The 24,921-nt window shown below is 45.9% G+C and overlaps 2 protein-coding genes across 7 annotated transcripts in view; one reads left to right on the top strand and one right to left on the bottom strand.

Annotated features, from left to right (window-relative positions):
• Nucleotides 1–12,421, bottom strand: part of ZFYVE1 (zinc finger FYVE-type containing 1) — a 96,740-nt gene extending 84,319 nt beyond the window's left edge. For all 3 annotated transcript variants that reach the window (XM_085869880.1, XM_085869881.1, XM_085869882.1), the window contains exon 1: nucleotides 11,876–12,421. In XM_085869880.1, coding sequence (XP_085726006.1) covers nucleotides 11,876–12,421 — 546 coding nt within the window. The remainder of the gene's footprint in view (nucleotides 1–11,875) is intronic.
• A 261-nt stretch (nucleotides 12,422–12,682) lies between these two features.
• Nucleotides 12,683–24,921, top strand: part of CCDC97 (coiled-coil domain containing 97) — a 24,095-nt gene continuing 11,856 nt past the window's right edge. The window contains exons 1-2 of one of the 4 annotated variants that reach the window (XM_085869883.1): nucleotides 12,683–12,766; nucleotides 18,320–18,942. In XM_085869883.1, the coding sequence (XP_085726009.1) occupies nucleotides 12,724–12,766; nucleotides 18,320–18,942 (666 nt within the window). In that variant the 5' untranslated portion in view covers nucleotides 12,683–12,723. Of the gene's footprint in view, nucleotides 12,767–14,100; nucleotides 14,125–16,046; nucleotides 16,387–18,319; nucleotides 18,943–24,921 lie in introns of those variants that run through there. The other 3 variants (XM_085869886.1, XM_085869885.1, XM_085869884.1) reach the window with 3 other exon arrangements.

The raw sequence follows: 24,921 nt of genomic DNA, 5'->3' as shown, positions 1-24,921 counted from the left end.
CTGGTTTCAGGATCGGGACTCAATCTGATAACAGCCACACTATAATGATTCCCATCATCGATAGTAGTTCTGGTGATGAGCATGAAAATAAGGCAGGGGTTCTTCCATTTCAGCCAAATGAAATGATCAAGGCCTGAAGAAAGTGAATGTCAACACATTCTTTCAAAACACTGTTAGTTTGCTTATGTGATGCACAGTAAAGATATATGGCAAAGTAGTAACTTGAGAAGTCAATAATGTGCCATCGCAAATCCCTACGCTTCCCACCTAAAGCATAGAAAGGTGACAAAAAAATTCCACCAGGAATGACCCAATATCAAATTTTGAGTTAAAAAAAAAAAATCTTGTTTTAACCCCTGTGACCCAAAGTCCGCACCTCCTGGGACATGAATCAGGGGTCAAATCACCTCCCCCCCCGAAAATTTTTTTTTTTTATAATCGTGTTTCATGCATCCTCCAATGTTGATCGCACATCCATCCATCCATCCATTGGGACCATACTCTGTGCAGAGCATTGGTGCTGCGGAAGCAGTCTCCTTGGCTATTGAACACATCGGGTCACCACTCCAACACAGTATACCAGCATTCCGGCACTCATTTTGCCGACCACAGAAGGATGACTGGCAGAGTCAACCCCACCTGATATTAATTCAACAGCTGAGTGGGATTGAACTCAGGATCGTAAGATCCCAAGCCCACCACCCTAACCATTGAGCCAACACCAGGCATATTTTTTGATGAATTAATGTTCTAAAAGTTACAGATTCAGATAAAACAGTGGTGGTTTTGGTATTCTCTTCGCCAATTCATGAAGAAATTAATTATTTTACGATTATTATTTATAATAATTATGCAATTAATCAACTAATCAATCAATTATTGGACACCGCTCCCTTCCAATTCCGTTTCCATGTGCTGCGCAGCGGCATCGCCAGGTGGCGACGATGTCATGTGCTGGAGGATTTGTCGTTTATTTTGGCATGGGGGCGGTATTCTTTGAATGTACCTCTACTTGTTTGTTATATTGTTTGTCCGGCGACATCTCAGCCATATTTTTGAGCTCGGAAGTTGAAATTCGAGGACAAGAATAAAGATGTGCTTTGGCAAAAACAGTATTTTATTTTTTGATTCTTTATTCAATTCATTTATTAATTACATAATTATCGATTTATTAATTTTCTTTCTCATCTGGCAATATTTCAGGCACTTTTTGACCTGGGAAGATGATACTGGGACACGATAGTGATCAAGTGATTTGGCTCGAAGGTTATTTTTGATTTATTGATTAATTATTCATTTTTTGATGAATAATTTAATCTTCAAAAGTTACATATACAGATGAAACTAGAGGGGGAGCACTCGGGGGAGTGCAAAACCTCCGCCACCAATACTGCTGGGTCACTCAAGTGAACCTTATATCTTATTCATTAAATATGATGTCAACTGTGCTGACAGAGTTATAGCTCTTTTCTCCATTTTTTTTTGGGGGGGGGGGGTGGAAATCACTTAAAGCATGTAGAAATGCAAAAAAAAAAGAAATCGAAATTTTGTTGAAAAAAAAGTTGCAAATTTTTTTTTTCTCTAACAATTTTTTTTTTGGGGGGGGGGTTGGAAATCACTTAAAACATGTGGAAATGCAAAAAAAAAAAATAATTTTTCTCTATCAATTTTTTTTTGGGGGGGGGACCAAGTCCAAAATCTAATGGCATGATCATTGGACCATACCTAACCCCCCCACCAAGTTTCGTCGAGGAGTTTTTTTCCGTAATACTGTTCACAAACAAACAAACAAACAGAAAGGGGTGAAAACATTAACCTCCTATCTTTGATGGCAGAGGTGAACCATGGTGGTTGAGGTATGCTATTAGTCAATTGATTAAGAAATTAAATATTTTACAATTATCATTTATTTATTTTAATTATGCAATTAATCAATTATTGTACACCGCTCCCTCCCAATTCCGTCTCCATACGCTGCACAGCGAGTAAGTATCATTTGTACTCATTCACCTCAGAAGTACATTTGTACACATAAACCATTCACCTCAGAAGTGCATCGCTCCCTCCCAATTTTGTCTCCATGTGCTGCACGGCAGCATCGCCAGTTGCCGAAGGTGCCTCAGCAACATCGCCCACTGGAGGATTTGGTATTTATTTATTTGGCATGGGGGCAGTGTACTTTGAATGTACCTCTCCTTGTTTACTTATTATTTTGGGTGAATGGTTCAATTTGCATAAGTTTATGAAAAGACAAATGACATCTATTCATGAATTTGACATTTTCTCACCATGCGTGCGCATGCACGCACGCACACCTTCACCAAAATTTGTGGAAATGGCCAATGGGGCAAAGCATCCCAAAATCTTGAGAAAAATTACACTTCAAATAAGGGCACCACTCCAGACAAAGACAAAATAATATTTTGCTGAAGAGACTCGAATATACTGTATTGTGTCCCACTTAATTTATGTATGTAGTGTGGACTAAGTCAAAAATGATAATTTCTATTTTCAGAGTGGGATGTGGGTCCTCATCAGGCGAATAGAGGGAGCGGGAGGTAAGAGTCCTTCATTACAAAACCTAATCATATATGAACGATCCACCTACTGCTTACAATTTTCTAGAGCCTCAGTCATCAAAATCTACCCTGCTCACCAATAGCCTGAGCACCACCCCAGGTTATACACACTCCTCCTGCCCATAATCACACATGCCACCTCTCCCCACCCCCAACAATATGCACGCATCAAACATACATTTGTTAATTGCATTTTCTTTAGATGTTCAACTCTTCACTCCATCAAATACTGTACTTCAAAACATAGCAACTTAAGGGATATTCTTACCACTTCACCAAAATTACTTTCCTTTCAACTAAAATCTCTTCCATCAACTCACTTTCTTTACAGACCAAGAAAATTAACTACACGAAAAGGTAGATGGCTTTAATCAGAATTTTAAGTGAGGATGGTTTTACATCCCCCATGTAAAAAAGGGTGCCGATTCCAAAAAAAGCAGTCTTATTGACCCCATGCAAGACAAAATTGCCTTTTTGGCAAAATTATGCCCATATTTGGCCAAATTCTGGTTGTCCACATTTGGATGTTCTGATTATGTATACATGTTTAAAGGGGACTGAATCACATAATATAGGTTACATTTATGATATGTAATGAAGAATTGATAAATCTTGACCAATTCTGGCCAATTTTCAGCCAGTTTTTAGCCTAATTTCAAATTCCATGGTGCGGAAAGATCGCATGTTCTCAAAGTCTTTTCATCGTGTACTTAATACAACTGATGTGAGATATTTACTATAAAGTTGAAATGCTGGCCAATCTGGCCACATTTGGTCAACTGGCATTTTTGAGTAATATTTTGTGTGTTTTGGTTGCAGATGGATGATAGTGGAAAGGTGCCTTTGCAGTGTGTGCTGCATGTGAGCGGTGATCCAGAACATGATGGTGATGCAGTGTCTCCATTTACGAAATGGACATGGAAAACAGCTGGAGACATAACTCAAGCCAGAAAACAATATCAGAAGAGATCAAAGTACCTTGTTATATGTGAATCTATTAACTCTGAAGCTGAACCACTGCTTCATTAAGGCTTTCACAGTGGCCGTTACAGTAAATTTACGACTTATCAGATACAGTCAAAGGAAAAGAAAACTTGTTCTGATGAAGATATTGTTGAAACAAGATCTGTGGTAGTGAAGCCACTAGTGGTAACTACCTCAACTACTGGAGTGCTGGAGAAAGAGTGTATTTTCTGCAATGATCCAGACTGCAAGCATTTCCCCAGCGGTTTTGAAACACCATCTCCATGTGAGACGATACAGTATTATAAAAGCTATGGGACAGTATTATAAATGCTGCAAGGCAACTGAAAGACAAAGACTTCCTTTGAGAATATGAACACATTGAATTCATAGCTTCTTCTTCTTCGTTCGGCTGCTCCCGTTAGGGGTCGCCACAGCGGATCATCCGTTATGATCCGCCTACTGATTTGGCATAGGTTTTACGCCGGATGCCCTTCCTGACGCAACCCTGGTCACCTCTTACGACACAGGGATAAGGATTGGGTTTCACCATGATTCCGGGCTGCCCTCCACCTTCTCATAGCGCGGCCCAGTGCAGAGCTCCCATCCTCAAGCGATCCTCCAACCCAAGCCTCCGAGTAGCCGGATTACAGGCACACGCCACTACGCCTGGTTTCATTGAATTCATAGCTAAGGAGGTCAAATACCATAACACATGCAGAGCAAGGTATATGTTTAAGAGTGCCAAGGCTGAAGTAAAAGAAAAAGGTGCAACATATGCAAAGAGAAGAGAATCTGCTTTCTTAAGATTACTTTAATATATAGACGATGAAATCTTTCTGAACGAAGCCTCAAAGAAATTGGTTGATGTCAAAAAATCCTCGATTGAATTCCTCATAGAAGAAGGGTTTGAGGAGCTCACCTCTAAACCATACAATCTTTTGTCCAAAATCAAAGAACATTATGGTAGCAAGCTTCAGGTTTATCAAGAAAGTAAGAAACAAGGTACCTATCTCTCTTTATCGCAAAGGATGCTGTGAACAATGAAATAAAGAATGTAGCTTTGTTTCTCAGAGAGAAGATCCAGAAGCTCCATGAGAATAAACTCCCAAACCCTATTACAGTAAAAGCAATCCATGATGGTCAGTGTACAAATATACCTGCTGAACTACTGTATCAGAGTTCTATAGGACTCTCTACACTGGCTCAAAAGATGAAGCCAGTCAGAAAGTGGAGCGGGATATTGCATCCTCAGCTGAAGATAATATCTACAAAGCTTCCAGTGGAACAGTGAGGCCATTTAAACACATGCTTCTGGGCAAGGGTTTGAAGAGTATTACTGGTTCCAGGAAGGTTCAGGAAATTGTTAATCACTTCGGCCACTGTGTCGGATATCATACGAGACTCAAATTGCAGCTAAAATTATTGAGAAAAACCGAGTTCTTCCTGATGGCTAAGAAGTAAGTGAAGGACGAAGTGCAAACTCAGCATGGGACAACGATGATCAATCAATGTATCATGACATGCAGAGCATCTGTATCCAAAATGAAGTTCCAGCCTGGTGTACCATGTTGTCATGCTGTCAAAAACAACAACAGAACAGAATGTTGTTGGCCGTGCAACCGACACTGATATCATGGTCATCCTGCTGGATCATGCCAGACAACTCAAGGCCAATGTGTGGATGGACCTTGGACATTTGAGTGATAACAATCGAAGGTATGTCTATATCACTGCGGTATCACTATCTGTAAGGTCAGGTCAGGTCAGATTAGATCTGCGACTTGCTCCAGGTACCATGTAAACCTGTAATAAGCTGTTCGATGGTCGGGTTGTCAGTGACTAAACCGACTCCCCCACCTAGTTTCTTGGTGAGGAGTGTGTATGATGTGGACACCCAGCAGGATGAAGAACAAAACCTGTCAAAGGGCAGAGGAGTTCCTTGTGAGGCGACAGCCATCCATACTTAGTGCCCAACTGTGTCTGCGGATGTCCTCCTGCAGTTGGATTACTTTTTATTAGGAGATTGGTGGCAGGATTTGCACTTTGGCCACGGTAAAACACTTCATTCCACAAAATATTCCAAAAGCATTTTTTTTAATCTGAAAACCCACTCTGTGGGAGTACCTCCTGTGCAGCTTCCCTTTGTGGGGCAGCGCACAGGATGACGAGATTGGGAAAAAGTCTTTGGGACCCCCAATCTTTGAATATAGGAGGGAAACCCTGGGGGTAACACTCCCAAGTCAGATTGCAGGAGAGTGTGTTGGGGTGGTGCTGAGGTGTCGTCCACCAGATGGCGGTCTCCTTGGGTTAACCTGAGGCGGTCCCTTCGGGTGGATGACTGGAATGTCCTATCCCTAAGAGAGGGTGATTACATGTCTTTGTTATCTGGGCTCAAGCGTTTGGACATCGGTATTGCAGTACTCTGAAGTTCGGAAACCGGATTGCGGAGAGATAATGGTGGGTGGTTACACCTACTATTGGTCTGGTCGCTCTGATGGTTACCATGCTCAAATAGTTGCTGTAGCTGTGTCCAAGAAGCTGACTCCAATGATAATTGAGGTAACACCGGTCAACGAACGTGAGACTAAGGATTTGTCACTCCGTGGGAGTCGTTTCCCTGGTATCTGTGTATGCTCTGACTGAGGTGAGTGATCTCACTGTGAAGGGCGCATTCTATGCCATGCTCGAGTCTGTGGTTGGTCAGTGCCCCAGGCAAGATACTCTTCTAGTCTTGGAGGATTTTAATGCATCGACTGGAACTGATAGGGATGGTTACGAGTTGTGTGTTGGTCCCCATGGATCTGGAACTGTGAACCAGAATAGCACCAAGTTCCATGACTTTGCACTAAGTCATGGATTTAGGGTGGCTGGTTCATGGTTTCAGCGCCCACAAGCTCATCGCTGGCGGTGTGGCAAAGGAGATTGACCATGTGCTCATTGATGGTGGCTGGAGGATGATCCAGACAACAGGGTCTACCGGAGTACTGAGTTCCTCAATACTGATGACCGGCTTGTTGTAGCAACTCTTAACTTGCAGCTTAAATCGAGGAGAATGGTACCATCCCAGCCTTGGCTGGATGTTGGCAAGCTCAAGGATGATAGGGTAGCTGAGGAATTTGCGAACAGGCGGAGTGGAGATTTGGGGGTCTGGGTGCTTTGGAGGATCCTGGATTGTTGTGGAGTGCCTTCAAGACCACTGTCCTTGATGTTGCCGGGAGATGTCTTGGAACTCGCCGGAGGGCAAAGAAGAATTTTGTCTCTCAAGGAACACTGGATGCCATTGACCAGAATCACAGGGCCAGGCTGAATGGCAGAGCTGAGCTGTTCAGGGAGCTGAGGTGTAAAACTGTACGTGCACCAAGGGTGGACAAGGAGGCCTATGTGCAAGAAATCTGTGAGGGGTAGAGCATCATCTGTGGCCAAGTGATTCTCATGCTGATTACAGGGGAATGCACGCATTGTGTCCCTCCAAGCTCATCCCGCGGTGTACTGCAGTTAGAGCAGAAGGTGGTGGGCTCTTGACAGAGGAGTCCGAAGTTTAGGCTCGCTGGGCCGGTTACTTTGAACGGCTGTACCAGGCTGATCCACCAGCTGTGGAGTTGGATGTCAGAGGTGTTACAATCCCTATTGCTGACCCTCCAATCAACTATGGTCCACCTTCGTTTGTGGAAACAGGCTGCAGTTCACCAGTTGAAATAGGGTAAAGCTCCAGGGATCTGTGGCATCCATGCTGAATTCTCAAGGCTGGTGGAAATGCTGCACTCATGTCATTGCATGCAGCTCTATGCTCTGCCTGGAACAAAAGCATCATCACAACTGACTGGAAGAGGGGCCTTGTTGAACCTCTCTGGAAAGGGAAGGGTGATCGCCAAGACTGCAACAACTACCGAAGGGCGACGCTGCTCTCAGTGCCGGGCAAGGTCATTGCTCAGATAGTTATTTATGGGGTTCGCCACCATCAGCTTGAGCACCAGCGTCCAGAGCAGTCAGGCTTTACACCAGAGGTCAACGATTGATCGTATCCTTGCTCTTCGCGTCATCACCGGACGCAGATGAGAGTTTCTGCAGGGGCTGCTTGCAGCCTATGTTGATCTCTGTAAAGCGTTTGATTCAGTGATTTGGGATGCCCTCTGGAGGATTCTTGGTCTTCGTGGGGTGCCACCAAAACTGATCGATCTGATGTCTGAACCGTACTCTGGTACTGAGATTGCTGTGAAATGTGGTGGTACCATCTCTGACTTATTTCCAGCTATTACTGGAGTTTGTCAGGGGTGTGTACTGGCCCCCACACTTTTCAGCAATGTGTGGACTGGATTCTTGGGAGGATGTCGGAGAGATCAAGCTGCAGTGCATCATTTGGGAATGTCAAGATCTCTGACCTTGATTTCACAGACGATGCTGTCATCTTTGCAGAGACTCTCGATATCCATTTGGTGGCCCTCGAGGTGCTGAATGAGGAGTCGGAGCCGCTGGGATTACGGGTTTCCTGGGTCAAAACTAAGATCCAGGCTTTCAATGACATCTTGGATGCTGCTATCCTGTTTGTACCTGATTGTGGTGAGGATGTTGATGCCACAGAGAGATCGACTTACCTTGGGAGTGATATTCATGTCTCTGCTGGCTGTGAGCCAGAGGTCAACAGACATCTGGGTCGGACCTGGGGAGTTATGGATTCACTGGATCATGGGGTGTGGCGCTGCCGGTACCTGTGCATGAGGACGAAAGTCCGAGTCTTCAGGTCCTTGGTGCTTCCAGTCTTGCTCTATGGATGTGAGACTTGGACTCTGACCAGGGATCTGAGATGGAGACTTAATTCCTTTGGTTCCAGGTCTCTTCGCAGAATCCTTGGCTATCGCTGGTCGGACTTTGCGTCCAACGAGCGGTTTCTGAGAGAAACTCAAATGAGATTTGTTACCTGCACAGACCGTGAGCGTTAACTGTGGATATATGGACACGTGCCTCCTTTTCCTGACACTGATCCTGATTCTGCTCACCAGATTCTCTCAGCGAGGGAGCCTCATGAGTGGAGGAGGTCAATGGACTGACCATGTGCCTCGTGGTTGCAGCAGGTTGATCAGCATCTCAAGGAGATGGGGACAGGTCAGGCATCTGCCTGGGGAGCACCGGCGGAAAGTGGACGCAGCGACGTGCTGCTCTGGCACATGCTCCCATACCTGACCTGACTGTGCGAGCAAACCACCTTGGTCCAATTATTTGCAAGGGCTATGACAGGATGTGACTCCACATCATCATTCTTCAGGAAGGGAACAGTGAACCCACTGAAGAAAGCTGAAGAGTTCTCTCCATCTTGAAGGCCTCAGCAGTCTTGGAGAGACCACCACCTTTGTTGTTGGTGACAACCTTGTCGAAAAACATGTGTGTTCACTCTATGATCAGGAAGCATTATCATCCATAAATGAGGCCAGGTTGAAAAATCTTCCTCCAGAAATACAAACCGACCAATCCAGACAGTCCATTGGAGAAAATAAAGGGAATTGATGCAGGCATGTTTCCACCCTGAAAAGAGGTCCTGGTGCAAAAATTGGCATGGTGCAACTATGTGGCATATCGCTGGAAGATCCACTAAAAAGATCTAAAAGATCCACTAAAGAGCATTCAATCCACAGATCATGGACATGGAGTTTTTCTACCACTCGGGTTTACCAGCAATCAGATACCAACTACGCTTTCTGAGACCATGGAACCAGAAGATGTCGCAGATGAAGATGATGGATGATGATGACAGTATTACTGATGCTGATTCAGAGGATGAAGATAACAGTGGTTATGATGGAGTATGACTAATTAACCTCCGCCATCGAAGATCGGAGGTTACCGTTTTCACCTCTTTCTGTTTGTTTGTTTGTGAACAGTATTACGGAAAAACTCCTTGATGGATTTCGACGAAACTTGGTGGGGGATTAGGTATGGTCCAAGGATCATGCCATTAGATTTTGGACTTGGTCCAAAATCCAATATGGCCGCTATGGCGGCCATTTTGAAAAAATATTTGAATTTTTTTTTTTTTGCATTTCTACATGTTTTAAGTGATTTCCAACCCCCCCCCCCCCCAAAAAAAAAAATTTTTGCAACTTTTTTTTTCAACAAAATTTCGATTTTTTTTCTTTTTGCATTTCTACATGTTATAAGTGATTTCCAACAAAAAACATGCCAAAATTATAATTGCAGCTGATTTTTGGAACTTCAGGTGGATATACCCACGTAAAATCAATTTCTGGCTCAAGGAATCTAGTTATGACGAATGAATTGAGGATGTAAAAGTTAAAAGTAAAAGGGAAAGTTGCAAACTATAACTCTGTGAGCACTGCTGACGTCAAATTGAATGAATAGGATATCAGGTTCACTTGAGTGACCTCGCAGTATTGGTGGCGAAGGTTTTGCACTCTACCGAGTGCTCCCCCTCTTGTGTTTTCATGTTTTACTTCAAAATGGACGATTTGATTATTGTGCATGTTGTTCTGCGTACTATATGTGCAGTATTTTGGTTAAAACTGAACACTGAAAGCCATAAAATACCATTTTGCATTTTCTGTCTGGATTTGGCATTATAAATTTGATTTCCATGAATTTTTACATGTTATTCATATCCCAGGTAATTTTATTACTATTCTAAAGGAAAATATCTGGATTTGGCCAAAATCTGGCCAAATGTTCACCACATTGATCAAATTATTATCCTTGGCTCGACCTTGGCCACAAAATAAGTTTAAGAGATTCAGATGCAAATTAGATACAAAATGATAACACCAGACAGTCCATTTAAAAATCTGATTTTGGCCAAAATGGCAATTTTGTCTTATTTTGAGTCAATGAGACTGCTTTTTGTTTGGAATCAACACTCCTTTAACATCGAGTGGGCTTGTGAAACCATCCTTACCTAAAATTCTGATTAAAGCCATGAACCACTTGGGGTAAACCCTCGTCCATCAAATTTCTCCAATCCCTCCTTCAACTGACACCATCATTCCCCCACCCACCTACTCCATTATTCTCCCACCCGTCCTCCCCCCACCCCTATTCCATTTACTTCCTCACCCACCCACTCTCCTCAATCCTTCTCCCTTAACTTCATCCCATCCTCACCCCTCCTCCCTTAACTTTTCGTCACCCCTCCTCCCTTTACTTCGTGCCACCCTCACCCCTCCTCCCTTTACTTCGTCCTGCCCTCACCGCTCGTCCCTTTACTTCTTGCCACGCTCACCCCTCCTCTCTTTACTTCGTCCCACGCTCACCCCTCCTCCCTTTTCTTCGTCCCACGCTCACACCCTCCTCCCTTTACTTCGTCCCATGCTCACACCTCCTCCCTTTACTTTGTCCCACCCTCAGCCCTCCACCCTTTACTTCGTCCCACCCTCACCCCTCCTCACTTTACTTCGTCTCACCCTCACCCCTCCTCCCTTTACTTCGTCCCACCCTCAGCCCTCCTCCCTTTACTTCGTCCCACCCTCACCCCTCCTCACTTTACTTCGTCTCACCCTCACCCCTCCTCCCTTTACTTCGTCACACCCTCACTCCTTCTCCCTTTACTTCCTCCCACCCTCACCCCTCCTCCCTTTACTTCGTCCCACCCTCACCCCCCCTCCCTTTACTTCGCCCCCCCCTCACCCCTCCTCCCTTTACTTCGTCCCACGCTCACCCCTCCTCCCTTTACTTCATCTCACGCTCACCCCTCCTCCCTTTACTTCGTCTCACGCTCACCCCTCCTCCCTTTACTTCGTCCCACCCTCACCCATCCTCCCTTTACTTCGTCCCACCCTCACCCATCCTCCCTTTACTTCATCCCACCCTCACCCCTCCTCACTTTACTTCCTCTCACCCTCACCCCTCCTCCCTTTACTTCGTCCCACCCTCAGCCCTCCTCCCTTTACTTCGTCCCACCCTCACCCCTCCTCCCTTTACTTCGTCCCACCCTCCCCCTCCACTTCATCCCATCCTCACTCCTCCCTTTACTTCGTCCCACCCTCAGCCCTCCTCCCTTTACTTCGTCCCACCCTCACCCCTCCTCCCTTTACTTCGTCCCACCCTCACCCCTCCTCCCTTTACTTCGTCCCACCCTCACCCCTCCTCCCTTTACTTCGTTCCACCCTCACTCCTCCCTTTACTTCGTCCCATCCTTACCCTTTCTCACTTTACTTCATCCTTTCCCAACGATGTTCACAACAGATCCATACTAATATCCCTGTGGAATGTCTCCCTTCCCACTTCCTCGACACTCCTTCCTTCCCCTCCCTTCCTTCACCCGACCTATACCTAGTTTCTTGGAGACAAACTTCGCCGGACACACATCCTCCTTTCCCTTCGCCCCCCACCTGTAACTCCTCGCTCTCATCCACCAACAGCAAGCTGACGGCCGTCACTGCAGGCTCAAGAGGTCCCCGAATGGAGGCCTCGACGTTCGTCGCCAGGCGTTGTAACCGGTGTTTCCGTCCTTTTGCGTGGTTCGTCTTGGCACACAACTGGCACAGGTTAAGCGAGCACGGCTCGCACCTGAGCTCAGCCCGGGAGCGGGGTCGGCAGCCGCCCTTGGACGACGACTCGCAAGGATCCTGCATCCCGGGGGAGCCCAGGCGTCGCCGGTCGTGTTCCGAGAACTTGCTCTGCATATGAAGATCCCGCTCGCATTGCCCGCACTGCAGGGAGCAGCACTCGTCGCACTCGAACTCGGCCGGAGAGCCACTGCACCTGAAACGCTCCTGGCAAACAACCCGCCTCAGAGGACGCTCCGTCAAGACCTCTTGACTGTGTTTTTGTTTTTGTTCCTGTGAGGAGGTCGAGGTGTTCGAAGACAATGAGGAGGATACCTCGACGCCGAGAGTCGCCACCACGCCGGCATTGTCTTTGCCTTGCTTGTTCATGGCAGTCGATAACAAAAAGATTCGCACTTTCCCCTCAGTATTTTCGTTGACCTTGTCCGCCGGTCGCTTCTTTTCCTTTTTCCTCACTTTGTCGTCATTGAGTATAAACTGTCGTCCCGAACGTTAAGACCACCTTATGGCCAATCGAATTCATGTTATTTCTTCGGCATCTGCCGTGCTCAGCTGACGACAATGTAAACTGACGTCATCACGCCGGTACTGTGAACTGACTCGACGTTATCCGTAATCTGTGCGCATTACGTCACGACGTAAACACGTCGGTATTGTTTTCGATCTTTAAAATGATTCTTTCGGCGGATTATATTTTTATCACCTTGATTTGTGGTATGTTCCTTTACAATGCATTCTATCAGACCGAACAATGATCGTAACTGTAGTAAGATTTATATTTATTATTGTAGTCAGGGACGTATCGAGCACTGATCTTTATTCGGTACAAAGAGGCCGCCTGTGCCTTGCGCCAGTAGAGTACGTGGTTTAATCCGTCGTTCGAGCGTGGTGCACGGGGTTACCGTGCAGGGGTGCCGTATCGCGGAAGGTTTGGCCTAACCGGGCACGTTGTATCGTGTGTGTTATTAAACTTGATTTCAACCTCACCAAGACTGGTGTTTGGCCTCGGTGCTCAGTTGGGGATTCCCTTTAACCATTGTGGCGTTGGAGTCCGAACGATGAAAAAAGAGAATCAACTGTACGCCATGCACGAAGGCACTGACAGACCCACACGATCTATTATATTAATACGCTAAGCCATATTTTGTGGACGTATCTCCTCCGAAATTGCTGGACAGATTGTCACCACCTTCGACATGCGGGTGCTCTGTGGTCTAATGTACAGCATGGGCTATGTGAGATCGCGCCAGACGGACACGGTTTGGGAATTTTTGACGATTTCCTAATTTTTACATTCGTTTGCATGGCGACGTGTGACGTCACCGCTGAGAGGCGTAATGACGTCATGACATCCTCGGTTATTCGCTGACGTCATTACGTCTGTCGTTGACGAGACCGTTACCGCTGAGAGGTGTAATGCCACTCCGAGAAAACAGCATCTGCGATGTAAAATCCTCTTCTGCACATGCTGACCACCTCAGAAGGTGCATTTGACACAAAAAATGTAACAAGAAACATTGTATATTAAAAAAATTCTACAAATCACATGTGAACACGGGATATATTGACGTCCTAACGAACCCTCAGTTTAGAAACTTCGTGCGGGTTTTGGCTCGTCGGAGTCATTAATGTGTGGCCATGAAGGACCATGGAGGCTTACAGAAGGCATAACCAATGTATTTCTCGAAACAGAGTATTTCCAGCGGATACTGAAGACATGAAGGGGAAAACTTCCACAAGGAGATGGTGTGTCTGCTGTAATATATCCAAGGCTGTCCGAAGCAACTGAGCTCACATGAAGTATTTGAAGAATTGCTCACTTAGTCTGTTTTGAGACAGCAGTGGAGGATGATCACATTCACAAGGTTGTGAGGACGGCATCTTCTTGCTCTTGCAAGATGTTAAAAGCTCTTCTTCCATGGAGGGTTTTTTTTTTCTCTTCACTTTTCAGAGCTATCCCATAATGCCGCGCGCGCCGCCATCTTGGTTGCTTTCACTCCCCTGGCAACGATGGCATCAGTAGCTCCACGATCAAGCACATTGATCTCGTTATTGTGACGCTGCAATGGAAGGTTACGCTTAAATTATTTGGCCTTGTGACTGTGAGGTCTTGTTTCCCTTTTCTCGTTTGTTTAGCTTGCCAACCAATATGGCGCCCACGCACTGCCTCACGGCTATTGAAAACCCTCCATGGTGAATTGTAATTCCGTGTATAAAACCTTATGTTCGTTTTTGATCCAAATTAAATGGTCGTAAAAAGTAGACCGTGCATTCTGTCCCTGATAGGACTGGGGATGTATAAGGTGTTTCTTTGATTCGGTCTTGTGGCCATCGGGCTGAAATGCACTGGTTTGAAAAGCTTTCTGGAATGTTTACCGTCCTTCATCTGTGGGGCCATGGTCGTCTTCTTCTTCTTCTTCTTCTTCATATCTGCTTCTTCTTCTTCAGCGTCTCCCTCTTCTTCTTCTTCTTTTTTTTTTTTTTTTTCCGTGAGCAGCACGAGGATGAGGTGTAACATCATTGGCTGAGTACGCAGCTGTGCCGCTGATGCAGTGCTCCTCTGTGGATTAGGGCAGAAATTTGGAATTTGTTCATGTTGCTGGCGAGAGCTCGCCGACTCTTCGCAAAAGACACCCGAGGATCTTTAACGTCCACTAATTAATTCCGAGACGGGACGCCCGTTGGATGTCCTTCCTTGGGATTCTGCCACCTCCCTCGACACTCTTGGATGGATATTTATTATCTAACCACTCTATCTTCCCTTCATTTTATGAGCTGTTTCTTCACTTCCTCCACTCCAACCGGATTTCCTCAAAAGGCCGTTGCTCACCCCCCCTTCCCCCCGCCTACCCCCCCCCACAGATACTCTCAGCTATTGAAGGTTCCCTGGACTGTTCTTGTGTAAGTAACCCTGCCCCCTGTCCCCTGCTCCCAGCCCCCGGCTCCCAGCCCCCTGCCCCAGCCCCCTGCTCCCAGCCCCCTGCCCCCAGCCCCCTCCCCCCCTCCCTCTGCACCCAGCCCCCAGTCCCCTGCTCCCTCCCCCCTCCTCCCAGCCCCCTGCTCACAGCCCCCTGCTCACAGCCCCGTGCACCCAGCCCCCTGCTCCCAGCCCCCTGCTCCCAGCCCCCTGCTCCCAGTCCCCAGCCCCCTGTCCCCAGCCCCCTTCCCCCTGTCCCCAGCCCCTTCCCCCTGCTCCAAGCCCCCTGTCCCCAGCCCTCTGCACCCAGCCCCCAGTCCCCTGCCCCCTGCTCCCTGCCCCCTGCTCCCAGTCCCCTGCTCACAGCCCCGTGCCCCCAGCCCCCTGCTCCCAGCCCCATGCTCCCAGCTCCCTGCTCCCAGCTCCCAGCCCCCTGCTCCCAGCCCCCTGCTCCCAGCTCCCTGCTCCCAGCTCCCTGCCCCAGCCCCCTGCCCCCTGCTCCCAGCCCCCTGCTCCCAGCCCCTGCTCCCAACCCCCTGCTCCCAGCCCCCTGCTCCTAGCTCCCTGCCCCAGCCCCCTGCCCCCTGCTCCCAGCCCCCTGTCCCCTGTCCCCAGCCCCCTGCCCCAGCCCCAGCCCCCAGCCCCCTGTCCCAGCCCCCCAGCCCCCCAGCCCCCTGTCCCCAGCCCCCTGTCCCCTGCCCCCTGCCCCCTGCCCTCATTCTCTTCGTCTTCACAGGCCCACACTTCTCTTAACCTGTTGTTTACCCCTTTTATACTCTTAAAGAATATCGTGATGTAATGTTTAATATTTTTTGCCATATCCTTTTAATTTCCTCTTTTGGCTAACCGAGTTATTTTCTTAACTAGCCTCTGTTTACTTGTACTGTAATTACGGTGACGGACGTGAAAGAACAACAATTTCCGCGAAGTTCCAAATCTTCCAGATCTCGCCCTCCCCGTGCCAATGCGCTTTGAGTTGGATCAGTAATGGGAGACATTGAAAGCACGTGACACCATTCCGACCAATCAGACGCTTGGAAGCAACGTTCAAAGGATGACCACCGGAAGGGACTCGAGTCGGGCTTTCAGCGTTTTCGCTTTCATTTTATTCCCGTATTTGTTTCACCAAGTTGTTTTATTCCCAGGTTCACAATGCCAGGTTTTTCTTTCATTATCCCCTTAAATGAGTGCGTTCCCCTCCTTGAGAAAGGAATTTACCCGGAAGTATTTAATGTCATATTCTTGTTGCAAACGCGATTCTCATGGCTGAGGCAGGTGGTCCAGGTGTGTTGAGCGCGCTTCGTTCTGTTCCTCTAAATCTACAGCGTCAAGGCCGTGAGAGGGTCCGTCGTGTATTAAACGTGGCTTAACGTCAACAAATTTCCATCAATGGACGTTAAACTATGTTGGCCGGATGGTGAGGATACCGATACTGGGATCTGGTTGCTCAGAAATCATTTGAATCCATCTTGAGGTGGAAATATTTATATCCAATGTATTATTAAGCTTCAAGAGGATTGCCTTGTCGGCTGTCACGATTGGATTATCAGTAAAACCCAGCTCGTTCTTTAACAACCTCTATACAGTACATGGTAGAGAGAATATACCTGTGACCCACCTGGTCTGGTCCACACGCGATGCCAGTCGACCCATTGTGGTTGACTTTTGCTCCCTTCCATTATTTATTGAGGGTCGAACTTCATGACTATGGTTCTTTGCCCTTCTTTAAGATGCCAGGGTGTCCATTGTGAAGTGTGGACGAGCTATCGCTGGCACCCTGAACAAATTACAAATTGCTGCTCTGATTGACTGCTGAGAAAGCAAAGGCAAACAGCACTTCGCTTAACCCTGGCCAGGAACTGCTTGGGCAGCCATATGGGAGGTACATCGATGTTGATGATTTTGATGGGTCAGACGATCTCCTCTTGTGGCCAAGTTCCTTGTATTGTAACAAGGGAGCATGCTGGTGCTTTCATCAAGGTTATTTTGTTTGTACATTTCCATTACTAGAAGCACCTGCTCCCTACGGGAGCCGTCAAGGGGGTCATGTTATTATATTTATGCCTATTTTACTCCAAGGGGTCCCAAGATTACACACCCAAATAATGGTTGCAATCGGTTCAGCCATTTTTGCGGTACCTGGGAACAGACAGACAGACGGTGAATTATAGTCAGATTAACTCTAGTTATTTTGAAGTGCAGGCTGCATAAGATGAGTGCAGGCAAATCTCGAATATTCTCAATGGCACAGACAGACAGATCTCGAATATACTGTTGCAGTCGTGCGTTCATTCCAGTTGCCTGGTACGAGTCCGGCGAGTCGCTTCAACGCAACTATAATGGTCAGCTGAGTTGGCAGTCCCAGGCCCAATTACGGCCCTTGCACTTCTGATACCGTCCCCATGGCACCGTCAAATCAGCCAAGTGCTCTGCTAATTGGTACCGTACACCTCGTCTAATTGGGTTGAGAGAGGCCCAGAAAGACACGGTATAGTCTTGATATATAATGCTAGCAACTGTTGCCGATTCACTCTTGAAGGGCTTTCTTCAATGATTAGTGACCACTACAACAAGCCCCGGTGCATTTAATTATAATAAGAATGGTCATGGGGAAGGAAATACAAAGAAGCAAGCAATAACAATTATTATCAACAAATATAACTCCTTACCCACGACTGATCATACACGCCCATGAACTAAACGACAAATGGGAGCCCTACTTATTTATGCTTTAACCTAGGCTCACATTCACACCACGGTAGAGAAGATAATAGAGGGAATTCACAGGACAAAAATACCGAGCGATGCCTGATGGGACACCGCAGGATTTTGAGGAGGCACAAGCAAGAACCGAGGCTGTTGGCAGCTGTGAAATTTGCCTTTTTTGCGCTGGGTCCGTGTGCCATCAGATGCCTGTGAGGAGGTGAAGAGGCACATGGAGTTGATGTGATCAGAACATGTGTTGCCCTTCACTTGCGCAGCGCATGATGAATTTGACTGATGTGAAAACGCGCACTTGGGTCCTTACCTTTAGGCACATTTCCTACGCTTTTTTAGATAGCAGGATGGCTTATGCTGATGAGATCGTATTTTCGATAATTATTGGTCTCGATGATAAAATAATTAAATGTGTGTTTCACCGAATGTATGAGAGCTGACAGATCTGTTTAACAGACTGGTATAGAAAACCTCATCAACATTATGAATCAGTGTTGTGATTCAATTGTATTGACTGTATGGGTATTGGAAGAGAATATATTTTCCATGTACCCTATTATACTATTCACCAAACATATTTCTAAAAGCTCTAACTGGACAAGAAGTGCATCATTGTTCTGTTTCCCATCCAGAAACTGTGCTGAGTTTGGCACAAGAAGCCCAACACACTCAGAGCCAGGAGGCTAATGCTGAACCTCGAGCAAAGGCACCCTCGTCACTCTGGCGTCCTTTGCCCCCATTGCTACCAGCAGAAAGTGAACTCTCAAAATCTTTACATACACCTGCATCCCTCGATGTCTTGGATTCAACAACTCTTACAGACACTCACATCTCTAAAGAATCGTTTGAACCTAAAGAATCCCCCGATTCTTCAAATCCACAAACACCATTGAACTGTAATTTTTTACCCGAGTCGCCGGACCTCGGTCTTCCCATGGACTCATGTTTCTCAGACTCTCAGTTCTCGCACGGATCTTCACTTCAGAGCACTTCCCAGGACTCTGCTTCTCCTGAGTATTTAACTCCTACATTGCCCGACCTTGTTACTGTGATGCTATATACTGTGGCGAAGTCAGGTCTGACCGTAAGGAGTCAGCAGCGTGGTGAGCCAGACCTAACAATGGACGAGGCAGAAGCTACTTTGCGGGACCTGTACATATCACACCCAGGCATTTTCCTGGAGCGCTACCACACAGTACTTGGAAATGAGCATGCTGCCTGTTTCATTGAACCCCCTTCTGCTGATGCGTATCAGGTATATATCTATCTGTTGCTCCATTCTTTAATTTTAATGCTTTATATTTTTACTAGCCAATACCACCCGTCGCTTCACTGATGGGAATACGAAGGGGGAAAAAAGAAAAAGAATGGTGAGGGAGAGATAGAGAGTGGGGGGGGAGATGGCGGGGAGGTGGACAGTGAGGGGGTGGAGGGGAAAAGAGAGGAGGGTGGGGTGAAAGTGAGGGAGAGCAAGGAGGGGTGGGAGAAGGGAAGGCAGACGTGTGGTGGAGTGTCAATTACGATTCATACTGTCTCATCAAAATGATTCTGCATAGAATAACAGCGAAGATGGAAACAAAATAATGTCTGAAATACATTCTCTACCAGTCATACTCTAAATACCACCCGGACACATTCGGAGACAACCCGCCAGATGCGTCCGGAGACAAACCCGTCTGGACATAAACACCGCCCGGACACATCCGGAGATAACAACACCCACACACAAACACCATCTCGACACGTCCAGAGACAGAGACGGAGATGTGTTGGAGGGTGCTGCACTTTATTAGGATGGGACTGAGAGGGAGAGAGAGATAGAAATAGGTTTCGGGGTGGGGAGGAGTCAGGGAAGTTAGCAGAGAGAAAATGTTATGCTTTATGAACAACACGCACACAGACTCTGGATAATAAACGTATGCACCAATTATTAGATTTAGTTTTGCACTTAATATTTTCCATATGCGCTTATAGGCAAAAATCTTGGCATGCACTTATTACCTGTGCCAACAAAGGTGAAGGAGGTTATGTTTTCACCCATTTCTGTCTGTCTGTTTGTTACTTATGAAATCTAAAGATTTTGTAAGTATATTGATGACTTCTGTCATCTGTTTGTGTGTTTGTTTGTGTGTGTTTGTTACTTACGAAATCTAAAGATTTCAGAAGAAATCTAAAGTTTGGTGCAGAAATCTAAAGATTTCGTAAGTATATTGATGCCTTCCGTTTCTGTTTGTTTGTTTGTAGGCAAGATAACTCGAGAACGGAAGAAGCTAACAATGTCAAATTACACCACGTGATTCAGGAGAGTGATGGCTAGTGCTGATTAGATTTTGGTCAAAATCGGTCAAAGGTCAAGGTCACGGTGAGGTCAAATATTCGATTTTTGATGGTTTGGTACAGATAACTCGAGAACGGAAGAAGCTACCAATGTCAAATTACACCACGTGATTCAGGAGGGTGATGGCTAGTGCTGATTAGATTTTGGTCAAAATCGGTCAAAGGTCAAGGTCACAGTGAGGTGAAACATCCAAAAAATGATAACTCGAGAACGGAAGAAGCTTCCCATGTCAAATTACACCACTGATTCAGGAGGGTGGTGGCTAACGCTGATTAGATTTTGGTCAAAATCGGTCAAAGGTCAAGGTCACAGTGAGGTCAAACATCCAAAACATTCGATTTTTGATGGTTTGGTGCAGAATCATCGTAGAAACTTCTGGTTTGTGTCGCTACCTTCTCAAGAGACAGCTTTTATGAGACAAGGTCAGAGGTCAAGTTGACGATTTCGTAAGTACCAGTCTATGACTGCTTGTTTGTTTGTTTGCAGGATATCTCAAAAAGTTGTAGACGGATTCAGATGAAACTTGGTGGACCTGTTGGGTTTGTGACAAGGAAGAGTTGATTCAATTTTGGTTAAAATCCAAATCCGGATCCAGATCTGTTAATTTTTTATGTGATTCTTCACCATTGACAGACAGGGCTAAACCGATATATATATATATATATATATATATATATATATATATATATATATATATATATATATATATATATATATATATATATATATATATATTATGATATCTCAAAAAGTTGTGTACAGATTCGGAAGAAACTTAGTCCGAATCCGTACACAACTTTCTGGGATGTGGCAAGGATGAATTGATTCGATTTTGGTGAAGATCTGAATCCGAATCCGAATCTGGATATGATAATTATTTAACTTTTAAAGTGATTCTTCACCATTGAGAGATATGGCCAAAAACGATATTTTAGCATGATATTTCAAAAATATATTGGGCCCGAAATGTTCTTGTGGATTAGGCATTGCATGGCGGAGGTATTCGCTCGACCGAGTGTCCTTCTAGTTTTCCACATACACTTGTATTCCAAAAGCCATGATATGTGCTTATAATGGTAAATGTTCTTCAGATTGGCTGGATAGATGTCAGTTTTTACATCATTGCAGTTTTAATTGTCTGCACCTCGGAAACAAATTCTAAATAGTTTCTTTCAGTCCTCGAGCATGTATCTTTAAATTTCGCAACAAGTTCGTTTTCCATGTCCAGGTAAAAGGCCCGTCTTCTGCTCCCTATCTTTTTCGAACCTTTCTCACTCTGAACAATTATTTCCTCATTCTTCACCATGCACATCAAAGACCGTGTGTTGAGTCCGAATTTATTACACTAGTACGTGCGTGGCCGTACGTGGAAAAAATAAAAATAAAAAACTTTCAAACCACGTGCCAGAAACAACAACCACACAGGCCGTTCCTTCGCTCTCGCGTGGTCGTACATGCCTGGCCGTACGTGCAAAAAAAAAAAACTCAAACCACGTGCCAGAAACAACAACCACACAGGCCGTTCCTTCGCTCTCGCGTGGCCGTATGTGCGTGGCCGTACGTGCAAAAAAAAACAAAAAAATTTTTCAAACCGCATGCCAGAAACAACAACCACACAGGCCGTTCCTTCGCTCTCATGTGGCCGTGCGTGCGTGGCCGTACGTGCAAAAAAAAAAATACTCAAACCGCGTGCCAGAAACAACAACCACACAGGCCGTTCCTTCGCTCTCATGTGGCCGTGCGTGCGTGGCCGTACGTGCAAAAAAAAAAAACTTTCAAACCACGTGCCAGAAACAACAAACACACAGGCCGTTCTTTCGCTCTCGCGTGCCCGTACATGCGTGGCCGTACGTGCCTGGCCGTACGTGCAAAAAAAAAAATACTCAAACCGCGTGCCAGAAACAACAACCACACAGGCCGTTCCTTCGCTCTTGCGTGGCCGTACATGCCTGGCCGCACGTGCAAAAAAAAAAAAAACTTTCAAACCGTGTGCCAGAAACAAGAACCACACAGGCCGTTCCTTCACTCTCGCGTGCCCGTACGTGCGTGCCCGTATGTGTGTGGCCATACGTGCAAAAAAAAACAAACAAAAAAAAAACAATATATTCAAACCACGTGCCAGAAACAAGAACCACACAGGCCTTCCTTCGCTCTCGCGTGGCCGTAAGTGCATGGCGGACTGCGTGGCCGTACGTGTGTGGCCGTACGTGCAAAAAAACCTTTCAAACAACCACACAGGCCGTTCCTTTGCTCTCGTAAACGACTGGATTGGGGCATTGTGTTTATCTATAAATGCGCATAAGAAATCGAGAAATTATTAGAATACAGTAAGTCATCACTATCCGGAAGTCCGAATGTTGTAACCCGTAATGGGGAACGCGGCTGAGGATCTCTTCCCCAACCGCCACGCTTACGCAGCAACGTGTCCTGTCATTGGTAACTAAATGGCGCAACGGCCATGCCTACGCAGCAGCGTGTCCTGTCATTGGTTTGGTAAATAAATGGCCATAACTTGGGAAGCACTTGTCCGACTAATATCAAACCTTGAAAAGGCACATACTCAGGTCGCCAACAATATACCTGGCAAGTTTCAATTAGATCGGACCAGTGGTTGTCGAGAAACAGCGGACACACACACACAGACACACACACAGACACACACACACAGACACACACACACACACACACACACCCCCATTGCTGGAATTATAGATAGATCTCTGATACTGATTTTTTAAGAGTTGTAAAACGCGATAATCTCAATCTTTTCATGGATTGACGCTTCACTGCCATGTCCATTTTGATTGTGATGAAAAACGTTTTCTATTGTAAAGCATCGTAAAACACCCCTTTACTACCCTTGTCATGAAACACCCTTTTTACGACCCTTGATGAACAACGTTGTTTTGAACGTACAACTCTTTTGAGTACCAGTACCAGACGTATAATAAATTCGGACTTAAAGCGTATGATGTACCAATTAAACACCTCTTACTGTCGTGTTTGAGTTGATATTTTCAGATTTCAAAGCGTTATGATGACAAATTTATACATATACACTTATTTTTAATGGAGAAATCAAATAGGGAGGCCCATGTGTGCTTATTTTTCATATGTGCTTGTATTCAAGCATACGCTTTTCATCCAGATTCTACTGTATATTAGTGCTTTTTATTTCATTTTATTTTTTTGTTTCCATTGTCAAGGCTCATATGAGAGCTAACACACAGCAAGGGGGGGGGGGCATGAGACAAGAAGGGTGGGAGAGGAAAGGACAAAACAATGGGGAACAGAGACACTAGGAGATTGTGGAAGACAGAGGGATGGGGCAGGGAACACAGGGTATACAAGATGGACGCCACAGGGACTTTCAGGAAGGAAAACAGAATTTGAAGGTAGAAAAGATTGAGGTTTTAGATGGGGGAAGATAAGAGGTGGTGGTGAACAGGTGCTTTGAAGACCTGGAGGGAAGAATGGGATTGAAGAGAGTGTGGGAGTTTATTCCGAAGATGGGGAAAAAGAGTGAAGGTGAGGAGTGATTCATGATTTTGGTAGTTTTACCAGAAAGGGGTTGGTGGCGGACCTTGAGCGCCGTGCGGAAATATGGGTGGGACATATCACAGACAGAGCAGTGGAAGGAGGGGGGAGGTGAGACCAGAGAGGAGACTAAAAGACAGCCTGTGGTGAGAGAGTGAGAGGCCCAAAGACTCAGCCTCACCACGGGAGATACCAATGATCCTAAATGCCTTGGTTTCCACTGTGTAAATCCGAGAAAGGTGAGAGGCAGGAAAACCAGCCCAGAGCGGAGAGCAGTACTCCATCAGGCTGTGGGCTACAGCTTTGTACGTGATCATTTGCTCAGGCGTGCCAAGGAAGAATTTGCACGACGTAGGATGCCAGTCGGTGACTGGCTTTGGAGGCCAGCTTGGAAATGTGGCTTTCCCAGGAAAGATAATGGCAGACAATGAGACCCAGAAGTTTGAATTAAATAAATTCTTCAAGTGGATTGTTGAGAAAGTAGATGGGGTGGGGGAGGGGTGATGGGGTTCTAAACGGTCCTTTCGGAGAGACATAGTTAGAGTGTCAGATTTGTCAGTATTGAATGACATGTTCCACGTGTTGGACCAGTTTGTGATTTTATCAAGATCTGCAGAGCACAAAGAAGCTGCTGCTTGCCAATCTGAGGGATGACATGGTACGGCAGAGGGTGGAGTCATCAGCAAAGAGATAAAAAGGATTTTCCAGAGAGTCGGAGAGATTATTGATGAAAACCAGAAAAAGAACAGGGCCCAGAATGCTGCCTTGAGGAACTCCAGCCTGGACAGGAACAGGGGATGAGCGAACTAAAGGATGAGAGATGAAGTGCTTGGCTGATATCGGCAATTTTTCTGGAATCGGCAGATTAGAGTCAGTGCGATTACCGACTACAGTATGTACTGCATACAACCCAAAAACCTTGAGTAGCTTTCATTATTGTTTTGGGCGAATTTTAATAAATATAATTTTAAAAAACAATATTGAATGAATGCAGACTTTTCAAGGAGATGTGCATAAACATTAATCTTTACAAACAGCTGCGTGTGACGGGTGGAAAACAAATTTAGCTCGGTAATTTAGAAAAGGCGTCAACATGGTAAATGGCTTGGAAATCAGGTGTTAACAAATATACTTTGCTTTGAAACTCACAAAGAGAAATCGTATAACCTTTGTAAAGCACACCCAATAATCAATTGCTTTAAACAGTCACGAGGACGAAGGAAAACCTGATAAAATTTCCATAAGATACGGGATGAAACTTTGCCACCATGACGCCCGTAATTGGCATGGCATGCCCACACACCCGTGGAGAGTCCCTACAGATCCAAATCTACCCACCACCCGTGGAGAGTCCCTACA

This window comes from Eptatretus burgeri, chromosome 2, assembly GCF_056783735.1.
Source record: "Eptatretus burgeri isolate ZD-2024b chromosome 2, Ebu_testis_v1, whole genome shotgun sequence".
Taxonomy (NCBI): Eukaryota; Metazoa; Chordata; class Myxini; order Myxiniformes; family Myxinidae; genus Eptatretus; species Eptatretus burgeri.
Note: the sequence above shows the minus strand (reverse complement) of the source record. Positions and strands in the feature narration are given on the sequence as shown.